The sequence below is a fragment of the Crocuta crocuta genome, unplaced genomic scaffold (assembly GCF_008692635.1).
Source record: "Crocuta crocuta isolate KB4526 unplaced genomic scaffold, BGI_CrCroc_1.0 scaffold143, whole genome shotgun sequence".
Taxonomy (NCBI): Eukaryota; Metazoa; Chordata; class Mammalia; order Carnivora; family Hyaenidae; genus Crocuta; species Crocuta crocuta.
The window spans coordinates 4806462-4822676 of record NW_027529175.1 but is presented as its reverse complement, the minus strand read 5'-3'; the positions used below and the strand labels follow the sequence as shown (position 1 = coordinate 4822676).

Below are 16215 nucleotides of genomic sequence, written 5' to 3'. Positions count from 1 at the left end.
CCCGCTCCCCCGTGTTTCCGCAGAACGGCGACCTCAAGAAGCAGCTCCACGAAAGGCAGCCGCGGATCGCCGCGCTCAGCGACAAACAAGTAAGCGAGCTGGAGGCTGCGCCCCCCAACTCCGCCCGCGGTGGGGAGGAGGGGGCGCCCGGCACTTTGGCAGCCCCCTAAAAAAGTGCCGGCCTCGGCGCCGCACGCTCAGACTCCCAGAGGAGTCTGTCTGCAGCCCTCAAAGTTGCCCGCCCTCCCCCTTTTCTGGAAAGAAAGAGCCGGGGTCCAGGAGGCCGAGGGGGGAGAGCGAGGCCCCGGCGGCGGCCGAAAGGGACGAGCCGCGCTCCGGAGGCGGCGAGCAGCCCGGCGTCCATTTTGAGTTGGTGGACATGTTTTTGGAATGTGGCAGTTTCTCCCGGCTGGGGGTCCCCCACTCCGCGCCGGTGTGAGGGGAGGGGTGGCGGGGGGCGGCATTTTAGGACATGGACACCCAGCTACTTGGACGCGGTTTCTGGATTCCATGGCGAATNCTGGCGCGGCCGCGGCCCCCCCCTCCCCGGCCGCGCGCGCGCCCCTGTCCAGGCCTGGAAGCTTCCATTCCCGCCGGAGGGGGGTCCGGCGCGCGGCCCCGGCGAAGTCGGGGGGTTCGCGGGGGGAGGGGACCCGGGCCCGGCATTACCATTTTGATTGCTTTGATGCCATTTTTGGAGGGGGAGGGGTTGGAAGACCCTCGCGGAGCACAAAGCTGTTTCATCACTGTGTAGAATCAAATCAGAGACTTTATTCGTATTTTATTTTTTAAAATCCACCACCGCATCCGGCAGTGTGGTATCTGAGGGTTGCTAAGCCCTGTTTTCAGTGGGTAAAACGGCAAGTTGTTGACTCTTATGCTCGGAGTGGACGATTTAAGGGGGGGAGGGGGAGGGGGAGGGAGAATCCAGTCATCCAGCAGCTTTTATTGCAACAATGTCTTTATGTCTTCTGCATGGTAATAGTTTTAGTATTTGGAGTGGCTTTTCAGCGCTTAGGTTTGATCATTTCTTCTGTATTGTAGCAACTATTTCAGGGCTGTTTAAAATTTTATGGTGATAGTAAATGAGTAGCTATTTATTATCCGTCATGCCAGAATTTAGACGAGGCGCAGAGAAACATTCGAAAATTCTGTGTGGAGGCTCCCTGCGTCTTCGGGGAAGGAGCTGTCCGACTCCAGGCTGCCTTTGCCTTTAAATTTGAACTCCGGGGAGGAAAGATGCTTACGAATGGAATGCACCTCCATCTTTTTGTGTGTGTGTGAGTGTGTGTCCAAAAAGAAAGAAAAGCAAGGAAAACTTTGGTTCTCTGGCCTTTTAAAAATGTTTCTCTTTTCAATGACTAAATATAACATTTGGTAAGCAGCCAGCCTTGGGCCTGGCCATCGGAACTTGTGTTTGGAACTGTCTGTTGTTTTTCCTTTTCCCTTTGTGGCATTTTATGTAACAAGGGCTCATAAAAGAGGGAGGGGAGGGGGCCTGAGGCCGTGGTGCAGCATGCCAATAAAGCTGCCTCGTCTCTCCCAAGCGCCGGGGTGAAATCTTTCAGAGGTCACCTATGAAATGAGTTGGGTAGACCTAACATTTACGGTCTCTCTCCTTGGGAGAGTTTGGTGGTGATTGGCAGCTTGGCGGGGTTGGGGGCTGGGGGGGAAGGTCCAGGAACAAGCTCTTGGAGGGGATTCTGGGCTGCACTTTGGGTCTTGAAGAAGAGCAGCGGGACTCTGCTTGGTCTCCCCAGAACCTGCCGAGGAGTGGCTGAAATGTGGGAGCAGGTATGAAAAAGCCAGCATTTTTAAAGTTTGTTTTCAACTCAACATAAAACTAAAGGTAGTGCTCATTTATAGATTTGCTTGGGAAGAAACTCATACCGTTTCCACCTCCGGAGGGTTGTGTGTGTGTGTGTGTGTGTGTGTGTGTGTGTGCGCGCGCGCGCGCGCTGCTCCCTCTTGGAATGTGGGATATAAAGGTTAAGTTTCAATTAAAAGTGCATACGTGGGTGATGAACTAGATAGTAAAGCGAACGGATGACCCCATTATCCACATCTGTTGGAAATACAATAGCGGCTGAGTAATATCTCTTGGTGCCCAGCCATCAATTTCCCATTCATGCCCTTGACACTGGGATTTTTTCAGTTACATGTAGAAACACGGACAAGTGTTTAGAGGTGTTTATCGAGGACTCGTAGAAGTAAATAGGTTGGTTATTGGTCAGAAGTAGAGAGATACAAGTCCTGTATAACTGTCCAGTGCGGCTCCCGCCATTGACGGACTAGGGGATAAACAGGAAAGCAGCTTCCGTAGGACCTTGCTGTGTGAAAATGGAGTTCATATTTTTTTCTTTAAAAAATGGGGGAAGGGGGAGGTGTGGAGAGTTGGTCCGTGCTGCGTTTTGGGCCAGGCTGCATTCCCAGGCGTGGCCGCGCCTGGCTGCCGGGTTTTTGATGCCCGTGGAAGAGGGACCCCTCGTCTTTAACGAGATATGGTGTGTGAAGACTCCATTAGTTGCTCCAGTGGTTTTACGCCGTGAATTTGCAGCACACGCAGAGAGGCAGTAACATTTTTATCTAAATTGTCAAGCAACCAGCACTTCCGTGTAAATAACAGCCCCGTCATAAATGCCGGCTGTTTTCCCCCCTTCCTCTTTGAAGTCCTCAGCACCTTTAGAGGCCACATGTCACGGGCATCTCTAGACCTGAACTCCGTGAAGTTCAGCTTCAGCACAGGGTGAGAAGAGCCCTCTGTGTTAACTGCAGCCCATGCTGGTGTGGCCTCGGGAGAGAGACCCCGGAGGTGAACTTGGGGCCTCTCCTGCTGCTCCATCCATCGATTTGATGGACTCTGGATTCCGAGGGGCTGTCCTTAAGTGCAGCAATAAAAATATGTCTTCTTGAAAGGTATTATGTATGTGGCGTGCACCCGGGCGCTGAATCATGTCTTCACCGTGATTCACTAGCCGAGTTGGACACCAGGGAAACTCTGCCTTGGAAGTAGGCACTGTGGGGCTGGGCGTCTTCTGGGACATTCCCGATTGTGTACAGTCCTTTGGTAAAAGGGTGTCCCGTTTTCCAAGCTTTCTCAAGTCTGCCCCTCTCCAGGAGGGTAAATTTTCATCTTCCTGACTTAAGGGTCGAAGATCTCATGCTTCAAATATCATTACATTCTAAAGAGAAAAGTCTCGCAGAGCTCTACGCTCCATCCCCTGAAGGGAAGGNCTGAGCCCTGCCCCCCCAGCCCCTTCTTCCCCTCCCCACTCCCACCATCATCTCTTAATTGAGGATTTGCATCTCCTGTGAGAAGTAAAAAAAAACCCCAAAAACCCAAAACAGCTTTATTGAAGGACACGTCACGTGTCCTATAATTCACCCATTTAAAATGCACAATTAAATGGTTTTTTGTATATTCACAGAGATTTGCCACTGTCACCACCATCAATTTCAGAACATTTTCATCTCAACAAGAAACCCCTTGGCTCTCACCCGCTCCCCAACCCCCACCCAGCTCTAAGCAACCTCCAGTCTACCTTCTGTCTCTGGGATTGCTTATTTTGGCTTCCCTGTGAATGGAATCCTACGACCAGCTTCTTTCGCAGAGCGTAACGTCTCAAGGCTCATCCAAGTTGTAGCCGATGTCGGTACTTCAGTCCTTTGTGTGTCTGAACGATGTTCTGTCCTACGGACGGACCACATTTTGTTTGTCCGTTCACGGGTGGGTGAGCGTTTGGGTTGTGTCCTCCTTTTGACCACATGAGTAATGTACCACGTCGCCTCTCGCCCCCTCCGGTATGTTCTCCTTGGTCTTCGATCAGGACCCTCTCCACCTCACTCCTGCACGTGGCGGTGCGGTCTCCGTGGTTGCTTTCCGACAACTTCTCTGGCACCTTGAGCGGTTTCCTGCCTCTACACAGCGCTGGCCAGCGTCTCCCTCCTTCTTCTGGTGGCTGCTGTCAGTGCTAGACCGTAAGCTCTGTGCAGGGGGGTGGCTCTGTCTGCTTTCCCCCTTCCCCTACGCTTTGTAGGGACCAAATGCACTTTGTTGGGTGAGTGGATGACGTTGTAACAAGGCGGGCGTGAGGATGAGTGGAGTCCCTGGGCTGGAGTAGGCGTGCAGCAAACGGGAGGTTTTCCTGTGCTTGAAATGAGTGAACTTAGCAGTGGGTAAGGCCCGCGGCTCCCTGCCCCTGGAAACCTCACCAAAGAGTAAGGCGTCGATATAACCACGTTGCAAGGAAATCCCAGGACAGGTCTGTGAAAGTCACGCTGTCTGGCCTGGAGACTGAGGACAGCTTCCTGCAGGAGGTTGGGGGATGGGTCCTTGAGGACACCGAGGGTCATGGACAGGAGGTGCTGGTGGCCAAGCCCACTAAGTGATAACGGCCTAAAGAAGCCTGCAGGTGCCGTGACTCATCTGGCAATGAAGCCTTGAGTGACAGCAAGAGAGAGACATCAGAGAAGATGAGCTGGGGCTGGAGCGAGGAAGGCATCACTGGTCCTGAAGAAGGGCCTGGATTTTACACTCGGAAATAGCCAAGGGCTGTTAGCGCACAGGTCAGGAAGGTGCCGGGGCGGTGCCCAGGGCAGGTGGGCTGGGGGGAGAAGGACGCCTGAACTCCCTCCCTGACTGGCCGGGCTGGGCCACGTGAGTTCCTCAGGTGTTTGTCACGTGCACGGGGAGGCTCTTGCGTGGACGGTGGGTCCCGTGCGCCACATGGGACAGGAGGCTGGGAGGCTGCTGGCCCCGTAGCCTTGGATGACCAGCACCCAACAGGCTGTGAGGGGGGGGGCGCTGGGTGATCCTCTCCCACCTGCCTTCCCCAGAGTTTCTTTGACCTGAGAAATTAATGGGGGCCGGGCGATTCTGGAAACTTCCAGAAGGTGACTCGGTTAGCAGTTCTGTTCAGTTGGTTTAAAAAAAAAGTATATGTAGGGGTTTCTGGGTGGCTCAGTTGATTGAGCATCCAACTTCAGCTCAGGTAGTGATCTCACTCATGGTTTGTGAGTTTGAGCCCCACACGGGCTCTGTGCTGACAGCTCAGAGCCTGGAGCCTGCTTCCGATTCTGTGTCTCCCTCTCTCTCTCCCTTTCTCCTGCTCGTGCGTTGGTTTTCTCTCCCTCAAAAAACAAAAACAAACAACCCCCCCACGTGCTTTAAAAAAAACTGTATGTGTATATATACATACACACATATTTGTCAGAGTTCTCTGTATTAGTGACTTTTTGACTTTGTGATTAAGTGAAATAAGTAACAAATATGTCACTGTGTACCAGTAAATATATACGAAGTCTATGTAACGTGTGTAAAAATCAGTTGCTAACTTTACAGGATTATATAATGAAAATGAGAGTTTTTTTTTTTTTTTTGGAAGTAAGAAAATCATTACCATTCTCCTGAAGTAAAATCTTAACTGAGGAAGGTGTTGATCAATGTTCTTTTCGTTATTTCTGTAACATTGAGAACAGAAAGAAGAATTCTGCTTTTTAAAAAGTTTTTACTGTCGGGGTGCTTGGGTGGCTCAGTCGATTGAGCATCTGACTTCAGCTCAGGTCATGATCTCGCGGTTTGTGGGTTCAAGCCCCGTGTTGGGCTCTGTGCTGACAGCTCGGAGCCTGGAGCTGCTTCAAGTTCTGTGTTTCTCTCTCTCCCTGCCCCTCCCCTGCTCATGCTCTGTCTCTCTTTCTCAATAACAAGTAAATGTTAAAAAAATTTTAAAAAGTTTTTACTGTAAAAGCAACACATGCTTCTGAGAAGGAAGGCTCACAGTATGGATCTGAGTCCTAAAACGTGAGTCTCCTTCCTTCCACCCCATCCCCCATCGTTGCTTGGGGGGTGAGAGCAGTGCTGTGTTTGTAGGACATGCTCTGTGCACACATGAATGTCTATAACACAGATAAACATGCTTAGCGCGTGCGCTAGGCGTACCAGGCCTAAACTTGGTTTTTACGCTTGGCATTGCCGTGTAGCCATCTCTCCTGGGAATAACTCTGTTTAATTATTCCATAAACACTTAACGAGTGTCCACCAAGTATTGGGGATATGGAGGTGATGGTGGGTGGTCCGCTATTAGCAACAGGGGCGTCTCATTTTATAAGACTTTACACTGACAGAATGCTCTCACCAGCCTTTGTTTGCAAACATTTTCACATATACTTGGGGAGACAGATGTATCCACAGTTACAAACCCCGTGAAGCCCAGCGAGGCGTCTGCATGAGATGTTCAACCACCAGGCTCACTTGGGCAGCAGACGGGGTGGGGTGCTTGGGGACCGTGCCGAGGAGGTGACGTTCGCACCTGTCGAGAAGCGTAGAGACAGGTTGCACACGGGTCGCCTTGGCTGTCAGCAGAGGCGATACAGTTCTGTCACCTCTTTGATGCGGTCATTTTATTTGATTGTCAGGATGATCCCATGACACGGGGCAGGTGGATCTTTCCTGCTGGACTGATCAGGGAAGGGCAGCTTCCCAAGGTCACACAGCTTGGGACCATTGAGAAGGGTGCCCCTTGTTTCAGCCGCCGCCTCATCTCCAAGTGGCCCCTTGCATCGTGGAGCATAACACGAAAGAGCAGAGCTAAGCTCTGGCAAATGGGGTTCACGTCCCAGCTCCCCGCACCTGGCTCAGTCCCCTTGGACAAGCCATTTTGCTTCCTTGGGCTCGGTTTCCTGTTTGTAAGGTGGGTGTAAGGTGGGTGTAGCAGGAAGCGCGATCTCACCGGCTTGTTGATGCAATCAGAGAGGGGATGTGAAAGTGCGTGTCGACTACGAAGCGAAGGGTTTGATTGAAGGGAATTGTGGCCGCTGCCTCCGTGACCATGGAAGACACCTGCTGATGCCTGCCCTGCCCCTGGGGAAGCGGCCGCCTTTGCACTGCGTCCCGCCGCCCTTCACGGATCGGGCCATTTCTTTTTTCCACAGGAGGGCGTCCTGCCGCTCTGTGGCTCTGGGTAGAGCTCGGCGTTGACTGAGCCAACTTCTCCAGGCGGCGCCAGGTTCGCTTTGAGACTTAGCCTCTGAAAACACCTGCTGACGGAAGTGTACAATTGATTTCAATTAGCTTTGAGTTTTTTCAGTGAGATGGCTCTGATAATAACTTTGGTAATCCCACGGTGCCTCATTAGAGCTGCTGGCTCTGATGATTAGCCCTGTGATTTAGCACGTTTCTCCTCCAGCACCTCTGTCTATCCAGGAACCGAGTCACAGGCTCGCTGCCGTTTCCGTTTCACTTGGCCAAGCCCGTGCCACACGTGCCGCTGCTGGTCTGCCCGCCGGAGCCGCTGGGTCCGAGGAAGCACCTTTTGCCCACAGGCTTTTGCCGCAGAGCGGTGTCTTGGCCCGCTTCGGTGACGCCCGGGGCCTCGGGGAGGGCCCTTTGGGGGTATCTGTTTGCTCAGCCTCCAAGGCCCTCGCCCCAGACACAGGGGGACCTCAGGGAAAGAGGAGGGCGCAGCGCATGTACGCCGTTTGCAAAGTACACCGTTTCAGGAACTGAGACTGGATTTGGTTTCCCTTCCAGAAGAGCGCTGCCAAGAAGGCTTTTAACTTCTGTCTCTGAGAGGNGAAAATGAGAGGATTTTTTTTTTTTTTGGAAGTAAGAAAATCATTACCATTCTCCTGAAGTAAAATCTTAACTGAGGAAGGTGTTGATCAATGTTCTTTTCGTTATTTCTGTAACATTGAGAACAGAAAGAAGAATTCTGCTTTTTAAAAAGTTTTTACTGTCGGGGTGCTNAAGGCTTTTAACTTCTGTCTCTGAGAGGTGCGTAACAGAGGAGCTTAAAGCACAGGCTTTACAGCGGGGCGGACGGGGGGTACAGAGCCATCGCCGCCTTCTGGCGCTGTAAGATGGGCATCACGGCGCGCGGCGGATCGGGTGGCAGAGAGCCGGCACGTGGTGAGCGCGGAAGAAGTGACCCGNGCCCGCCCCCCCCCCCCCCTGCTCTGTGGGCCCCGCCCGGGCCCGCCTGGCGTGGTTACTTGGATTCTTCTTGTTTCCCGTGTGATTCACACTTGAATGTGGAGGCATCGCCTCATTTTGAAACGGCCTCTGTTTTCCAAGAGAACAAATACGCTTCCTTTGGATTTTTTTTTTTTCTTTTTTCTTGGTGGTTACTTCTGGTTGGGTGGGGCAGTCGCTCTGTCCTGGTCACAGCCTCTGCCTGCCACCCGCTGGCGTCCCCCGCGGTCCCGCTCCGCCCCCCCCCACCAGTACCTGTGTCCATCTTGTTAAAACAACATAAAGCAGTGCTTCCTTAAGGGATTTTCTTTTCCTTTTTCTTTTTGTCCAAGGCTGAGTGGTTTCTCAGCCTCCGAGTAATTACAGTAGGAGGGGCAGGTGCCCGGGTCCGTATCTCAGAGTGGGGAGGACGCTGCTTCCCGGGCGAGGCTGTCCTGAGGGTTCGTGAGGAGGCGCGTCCCGCGTGCCTGGTGTCCTTCCCACCCCGCCGCGGGGCCGCGCAGTCGGGGAGCGGGAGCGCCCGTAGCTGCTGCGCTTCATCACCCGGAGGGCGGGAAGCAGAAGGCTGGCCACAGCCCAGAGATCTCCCTGCCCTGGAGAAGCAGCCAGGCGACTGTGGCTTTTTGTCGGGACGGAAGCCTCTGGCTCGCCTTTGTCTCCGTGGGTTGGGGTGCCCACAGCCGGACTGGGTTGTGTGCTTGGGGTTCCGAGGAAGTGGAGGGCGTGTGTCCCCCAGACTGGGCATGGTGGCTTAAAGCACGAGATGCAACAGCCACTGGGGGGAGTCTTTGCGGGGCCCCTCTGCCCACCCCCAGGTTACACGTGGGGAACTGAGACCCTGAGTGGGGGTGGGGATGGCACCCAGGAAGCAGAACGAACCCCCAGGAACACCCGTCTTCCTGACCACACGCCCCAGTTTCTGTTTTTGTTCAGGCAACTATATTTCCTTTACGGGAGTTTTCTGTTGGAAGCATCCTGTTGGGTGTCCCCTGTGTGACGGGCCCGGGTCTCGCACAAGATGTCCCCTGTGACATCAGGACCACTAAGAACAGTTGACCCCCAGGGGCGCCTGCGTGGCTCAGGCGGTTGCACGTCCGACTTCGGCACAGGTCATGATCTCATGGTTCGGGAGTTCGAGCCCCGTGTCGGGCTCTGTGCTGACGGTGCAGAGCCTGGAGCTGCTTCAAAATCTGCGTGCCGCCCCGCCCCTCCCCCGCTTGTGCTCTCTCTCTCAAAAATAAACATTTAAAAAAAAAAAGAGCAGCTGACCCCCGATTTGCACCAGTGGGCGACCGGCAGCTGTGGCAGGGCACAGCACATTCCGGAAGCTGGCTGAACCTGATTGACTGGGGCCCTCCAGGTGCGGACGGTTCAGAAAGGGGCCCTGCGCGCTTCCTGCCTTTGGAGTCTACACTGGAGGTGGAGACTGGTTCTGGCCTTGGGCGGGCAGTCACATTCCTAAGTAGGGAGGGGTGGAGGGATGCCGTCGGAGGGGAGCAGTCATGTTTAGGGGAAACAATGACTGACGTGTCTTCTCTTGAGCGGGAGCAGTGAAAAGTTACCTGAAACAGCAGTTGGGGGGCCCCTGCAGGCTGCCCTGGGTGATCCTGTAACCGATTTGGGGAGAGGCTTTTTGTAAAGAGAAGAGGGCAGGAGCGAGAGAGAAAGAGGAGATGTTTCCCTTTGATGTCATTCAGGCAGAAAGCCAATCTGCACATGTAAATGAACTTGAAAATGCAATTAAAAATATATACATATTAGAGACTGTGATCGAGAATTTAATGTGAGATGCAGGTTACAAAGTGACAAACGGCATTTCCTACAATCAGTGTTCCCAGCTCTTCTCTGTGATTAATGCGTCTCATCCCACTGGTGATAAACGCACCGCAGATAAATGCCGGAATTAGTTCTTAAACTACAGTTTGACAGCCCCACCGGATGCAGTTTGCTCTGCCCACGTCGCCAGCCTCCCCCCAGCTCCCACTGCCCGGGGGACATGTCCTCAGGAAGGCCCCTCCAAGGGCTGGCTTGACGGGACAGGTGATGACAGCTACGGGCATCATTGTGGGCAGAGATCTGAGGGGTCCTGAACCTGGTTCCAGCTGTGGCGCCAGGAAGCAGGCACGTCACAGGGAGGTTACGAGGAGCCACCGTGCCCTGCATCTAAGGCAGGAGCTGGGATGTGGGGGGTCCAGGGTGTTGAGTGTAGGGGGGGGCTGGAAGGGAGCAAGGCGACAGAGCTGTGTGTGTCCTAAGCCCTTCGTCGAGAAGACAGCCCTGGAGCAAAGGCCTTGCAGAAGCTGCAGGAGTGAGCCTCGTGGTTCTGCAGGAAGAGTGTTCCAGGCAGAGGCAAAGCCTGTGCAAAGGCCCTGAGGTGGGGTGTGCCTGGCATTTCCAGCGGAGGCCAGTGTGGCAGGGAGAGAGTGACAGGTGAGCACGAAGGAGATCTAGGAGCTGATGAGACAGGGTGGGGGACTGTCCTCTGCAGCGTGACTGACCTCTGCCTTTAGCTTGTCTAATGGCCGGCAGGGGGGTGCGCCTGGGTGGCTCCGTTGGTTGAGCACCCGACTTGGGCTCAGGTTGGTGAGTTTGAGCCCTGCATTGGGCTTACGCTGATATTTCAGAGCCTGCTTGGGATTCTCTCTCTCTCTCTCTCTNTCTCTCTCTCTCTCAGTCTCCCTCCCCCCCTCCCCCCTCCCCCTCCTCCCCCACTTGCTCACTCTCAAAAATAAAAAAAAAATTAAGAATTAATAATACAAATAAATGGTGTACTGGCTATAATGTATAAGGGGTGGCAGAATTTTGAATAGAAGCTGGAAGTTTTCAGAAGGGCTCCCAGGTCTGGAGAAATTCCCCGATAGACCTGTCTCGGGATAGGATCCTTTGCTCTGAGTCCTTTGTCCCCCAAACCAGCACCTCATGAGCCGAGGCACGGCAGCCCCCGTGGCAGCCGGGCGGGACCGCAGGCTGCTGCTCCCTACACGGAGATCCTGTTCAGAGATGCTAAGGCTCCTCAAGGGTCCTGCAGCTGCCTGATTATGACCAGGCACGCGCTCTGATGCAGAATCGGGAACTTGGACCCTGCTGCCGGTGGCGGTGACCGTGCCCTGCCCTGGGGGGGGTGGGCGGCATGGCCTAGCCCCTCCCCACACCACGTGCCGTGTTTCCCAACAGCCTGCTCCTTTGATATTTCAAGAGAAGCCGGACAGTCCTGCTTCTGTGAAACCTGAGGTGTGGAGGGGGGCGTGCACCAAGGCCTCCTATACATGCTGCCCGCCCGCCCGAGGGAACACCCCTGCAGCCAGACCCCAGATCGCACCTACACAGCTCGCGTCTCCTGTCACCTTCCGAGTTCCCTCCCCCGTGCCCTGTTCCTTGCAGGGCATCGTCCGGGCCTCACCAAGGCGGCCAGTCGCCCTGACCTTGCAGATGGCCGGGTGTCCCTCCTCCGGGCCAGTGCCCCTTTGGGGCTCCTTCGCGCTGGGTCACGATCTAGTATTTACTGCCTGTCTGCACCCCTGCCCCCCAGTCACCGTCTCGCGTGGCGTCCAGGTGCAGAGCATTGAATACAGAGCCGCCGAGGGAGTCCGAGCCTGAGCCCCCAGGAGGTCCTGTAACCTTCAGACGCTAGGGCCCAAATGTCTGATCGCGAGAGCCCTGAAGAGTCCGCGGTTCCGCGGCCCCCGAGACCCCCACCCCTGCCCTTGTCACTGTTGTTAGGGGAACACAGTTGACCGTGTGGCTAGAGGGCTACTGCGGTTCTTCAAGTGCGTTCATCTCTCATTCAGATAAGAAAGCAGAACTCAAATCCATTTCTGTAAATAAAATGGGCCCGCAGCCGCCCGCGGCCAGCCGAAGTCGGTGCCTTGTTGAAGTTATTTTATTAACGAGTTTCTGCTGAGTGGGCTCGAATGGGGGCCGCTGCTCTCGTGCTGTCGATCTAATTATAAACACGAGGGACGGTACCAAATAAGTAGCCTTTAAAGGGAGAAGAGTCTGGTGGCTCCGTGTAAAGTGTCCTTTAATGAACTTCTTTGGTACTTGTATCTTAGCAACACATTTTATTACATCCTGGTGCAGCTGGACGCGCTGCCGGGTAATTTATCCCCTCCCCCGGCCGCGGCCCCCACCCCGGCCCTCGGTGATGGAGGGAAGAAGGTACCGGCCCGCTCTCCCCCAGACTCTGTTTGCATCGCTTCGGCTTTGTTCGGCGGATGAAAAGGGCACACGCAGCATCGCGAGTGGAGGCCTCGCTGGCTGGCTCGAGAGCTGCAACGCGGGGGACCCTGGGCCCCGGGCCTGAGAGGTGGGCGGCCCTCCTGGCGCTGGGCTGCCGGGGGTCCGGAAGCTGGTGCCTCAGGCTGCCTGTACATGTGCTGATTCGCTCCCGGGCGCTCCCTGGGTTTGGGTATTTTTATCTGGACTTCTTTCCTGTGATGACACTAATTTGGATGTGGTGGAAGTGAGGACGTTTGCAAATCTTTCATGGTAATCAGCAGCCTGTAAGTGGGGCTGGGGGATTGTTCCAGATGGAGTGGCCGTCGAGGGGGAGGGCAGGGGAGGAGCGGAAGGAAGGAAGGCGAGGACATGGCCGGGGGTGGGGGGAGGTCCCCAGAACCCCAGGGCACCCAGCCAAGTTGCCTTCTCTAAGCTTAACTTCCTTGTTTGCTGCACGAGTCCCGGGGCTGTTGTTACAAAGGGCCACAAACCGGGCCCCTAAAAGCAACAGAAATTTACCCTGTCACCGTTTAGGGCTGGAAGTCTGAAATCAAGGTGTGGGCAGAGTGGTGGTCCCTCCTGAGGCTCCAGAGGAGGGTCCCACGCACACCTTCCGACTCTGGGTGGCTCCTGGGCTCGTGGCTGCGTCCCTTCAGTCTCTGTCTCTGCCAGCATGCGGCCGTCTTTCCTGCGTCTCCGTCCTCCCCTGTTCCCATAGGGACCCCAGTCATCGGATTTAGGACCCACCCTAATCCAGTGTGGCCCCACATGGTCACTTCTGCAAACATCCTCATCCTATTTTCACACAAGGTCACATTCTGAGAGTTGGGGTGGACGTGAATTTGGGGGAGACACTATTCAACCCATCCACCCGCCAGTGGAAGGTAGTCACGCCCTCAGGTTAGGGTTGGGGGATCAGAGTAGATGGTGGACTCTTGATGCCAACTCAATGCCAGGAATGCCGTGGGCTCCCTCGGCGTCAGCCTCGGCCCCCCTTTCCTAGTCGGGAGCCGACAGAGGAGCTGCTGAAGCCACGCACGCTCCGTCATGAGCAATAGGGTGGCTGTATTCACCCAACGTGTGACCTGGCAGTTGGTGTGAATATTTGAATCCGGACCGCCCCAGGATGTCTGGGGTGCGCCATTCTAGCTGGTGGCTCACCAGAAGTGGAGGGCTTGCCGTGAACAGCCAGCCTGGGGCTTCACCCGGAGCTGTTCTCGTTCAGTAGTGGGGACAGAATGCCCTAGAACACGGTAGACGGTGAGCAGGAAAGGGCACGGACTGGGCTGCACAGAACCTCCCATTGGTCTCGTGGGAAGGTGGAGGCCCCAGGCTGGAGCCGGAGGCTCCCCTCCTACGGGCTCCCCCCTCATTTTCTGCATCTATACGGTGGGAATGAGACGTCACTGTCCGCTCACAGGGTGATTGCAAGAGTGAAATGAAAAAGCACGAGGGGAAATTGGGGGCTCGGGGGGCTGGGCCTGGGGCTCCTGGGGCCACGCGAGTGGGCCGGAGTGTCCAGAGAGACCCTGTCTTCCCCATCCCCACCACCATCTCTTATTTTGCGCCTACTGTGTACCCGAGTGCTTTACCTGCGGTAGCGCTGCGTTCCTCCTTGGAGCAGAGCTCTGGTCTGTATTTACCGGAACGGGAAGCATCGAAGGAGCGCTTCAGGAGCGGGAGTGGTGAGCGGCACGGGGGAGCTGGCCTTGCACCCTGGAACCCTATCCCACCTCCAGATTCGGAGAAGCACACTCAACAGCAGTTCCCGTCTCTCTGGAGGGGCGGGGGGCGGGGGGGAATGTGCTTGGTTATCACCCTCACTTCCGCCCAGGGTGGAGCAGGACCTGGCAGCGTGGCTGGTGGGAAAGGCCAGGTCTCCTCCTGAGCACTGGCCTGGTGGGGGGCGGGGGTCAGGTCTGACACTTCTAAGACCCCCCATCCTGACTCCGCCTCCCGCCTTCTGAAGACACGAGAAGCAAAGCAAGAACCCACCCCCAGGCCACCTTTCCGGTCCTTTTATTTGGACCCCTGTTATTACTATACACCGAGCTGGAAAATTCCGCAGGGCTAGGAGGTGCCAGTGGTTCCTTGGTAAATAAACAGAATATGGAATTGTCCCCCCTCAAAGTGAGTCGGGGAGGGGCTGCTGTTCTGTGCTCTGACGGAAAGCTGCCCCCTGGGGAGCTGGCTCGGCTCTGGGGAGGCCCGGGTGCGGGGAGGCCGTGTTGGTCAGGCCCCCGCCCCGGTGTCTGCTTCTGCTCAGCGCTGTCCTGTCGGGGCCTTCGGACCTTGGGCTGCGTCCCGTGTCACTCTTGCCCCCATTCTTGTGGCCAAAGCGGGCCACGTGGCCGGACGTGCCAGCCGAAGGTCCCTGAGCGCACGGGACAGACGGCAGCGGTGTCATCCTGCCGTGGCGTGGCTGGCCACCACACAGGCCCTGCTCAGGTGGCCCCTCTGCACACTCCCTTCCCTTCACCCCTAGGACGAGTGGCAGCGGGGAGGGGCTGGGTGAGAGTGGCCTCTGGAGCCCCCAGATCTGGGTCCACGTCTCACACCTGCAAGGTCTCTGTCCTGCAGAAAGTGTCCCCGCCTGCTCCTGGTGCCCGGGCACCTGTGTGCTCCCCAGCTCCCAAATCCGCTCACCTGCAAGGGCGGGTTTGACCTGTCTGTCCTTCAGGCAGCGTGTCCCTGACCCCCCAACACTCTGGGCCCTACTTTGTGCCCCCGGTCCCCGTCCCTGTCCTCTGCGGCTCTGCAGTTACTGGTGGGGGGCTGAGGTGGGGAGGGGTGTGGCTGCATGAGGCAGGGCTGGGCCCGCCCCTGTCCCTCCCCGAGCATCACCTGGCCCGGCTGCACTGGGCACCTGGCGGGAACTAGACAGCCTGGCCTGACCGGCAGGGGACACGCCTGCCCGCGTTGGGGAGGGAACCCATTTCCTCTGAGGCTGCAAGCGTGTTGAGCTCTTCTTCAGTTAACTTTTTCACCTGATCTCCAGTAAACATTTGTTGTTCAGTAACTACGCGCTTCCACCGTAGCGCTCTGACCGAGGCTCAGGACCCGCCTGCGGAGGAGGGGTGGCCGTCGTCACCATCATCCCCAGTAGCCTTGTTCACCCCTGTGGGCGTTTGTATGCCCTTTGACCCTGCCGCCCCTCCATCCATCCACCCATCTGTCCACCCACCCATCCGTCCATCCATCCACTCGTCCATCCATCTGTCCGCTCGTCCATCCATCGGTCCATCCGCCCACCAACCCATCCATCCATCCATCCATCTGTCCATCCATCGTCCATCTATCCACCCATCCACTGCTGCCAGTTCACTGGGCGCCTGCCACGTGGCAGAGGTGAGCATGAAGATGTAGACAAGACTCAGCCTCCAGGAGGGAGACAGAGACAGGAGAGCACGTGCTCTGTCAGCATCTGCGCCCAGTTGTCCCAGATGCTCTGGGACAGCCTCATGGTGACGGTGGCGGCTCCCAGGAGGGCGTGGTTGGTTGTCTCTATTGTCTCTAAGAAGCATCACCATGTGATTCTCCCCACTTTCCAGACGAGGAAACATAAGTGACTCTGGCCCAAGGTCCACAGCGACCGAGGGGCAGTCCCGGATTCCAGAAGCATCTCCGTGACCCCAGGATGCACTCTTACCCTTATTTTACAGATGAAGAAACTGAGGCTCTGAGATGTCAAGGACTTTCCCAAGTCACCCGCCTCCCAGATGGCGGTGCTCAGATCCCCACCCAGGTCTCTTGACTCCAAGTTTTCCCTTTTGCCCAGGCTCCCAGAGACCAGGATTCAGTCGTCGCCCTGGTGGGAGGATTCGGCGTGTGCGCGGCCCTGGCCTTGAGGTCACTTGGCTGGTGGGCACTCTCCCTGCCCTGCCCCCACTAAGTGCACAAAGTCCCTCGATGGCTGAGCCAAAGTGCATTTGTGCGTGACACACCCTGGCTCAGCGTTCACCCCACGTGTGCTGTCCAGGGGAGGAGAGAGGGGTTTGATTGGCAAGATCTGGTTTTGGGTTTGGGAC

General features: G+C 56.0%; 1 protein-coding gene across 1 annotated transcript in view; it reads left to right on the top strand.

Annotated features, from left to right (window-relative positions):
• The window catches only part of PHF21B (PHD finger protein 21B), an 84790-nt gene that overhangs the window by 729 nt on the left and 67846 nt on the right, over nt 1-16215 (top strand). The window contains exon 2 of the mRNA XM_077758008.1: nt 21-89. Coding sequence (XP_077614134.1) covers nt 21-89 — 69 coding nt within the window. The remainder of the gene's footprint in view (nt 1-20; nt 90-16215) is intronic.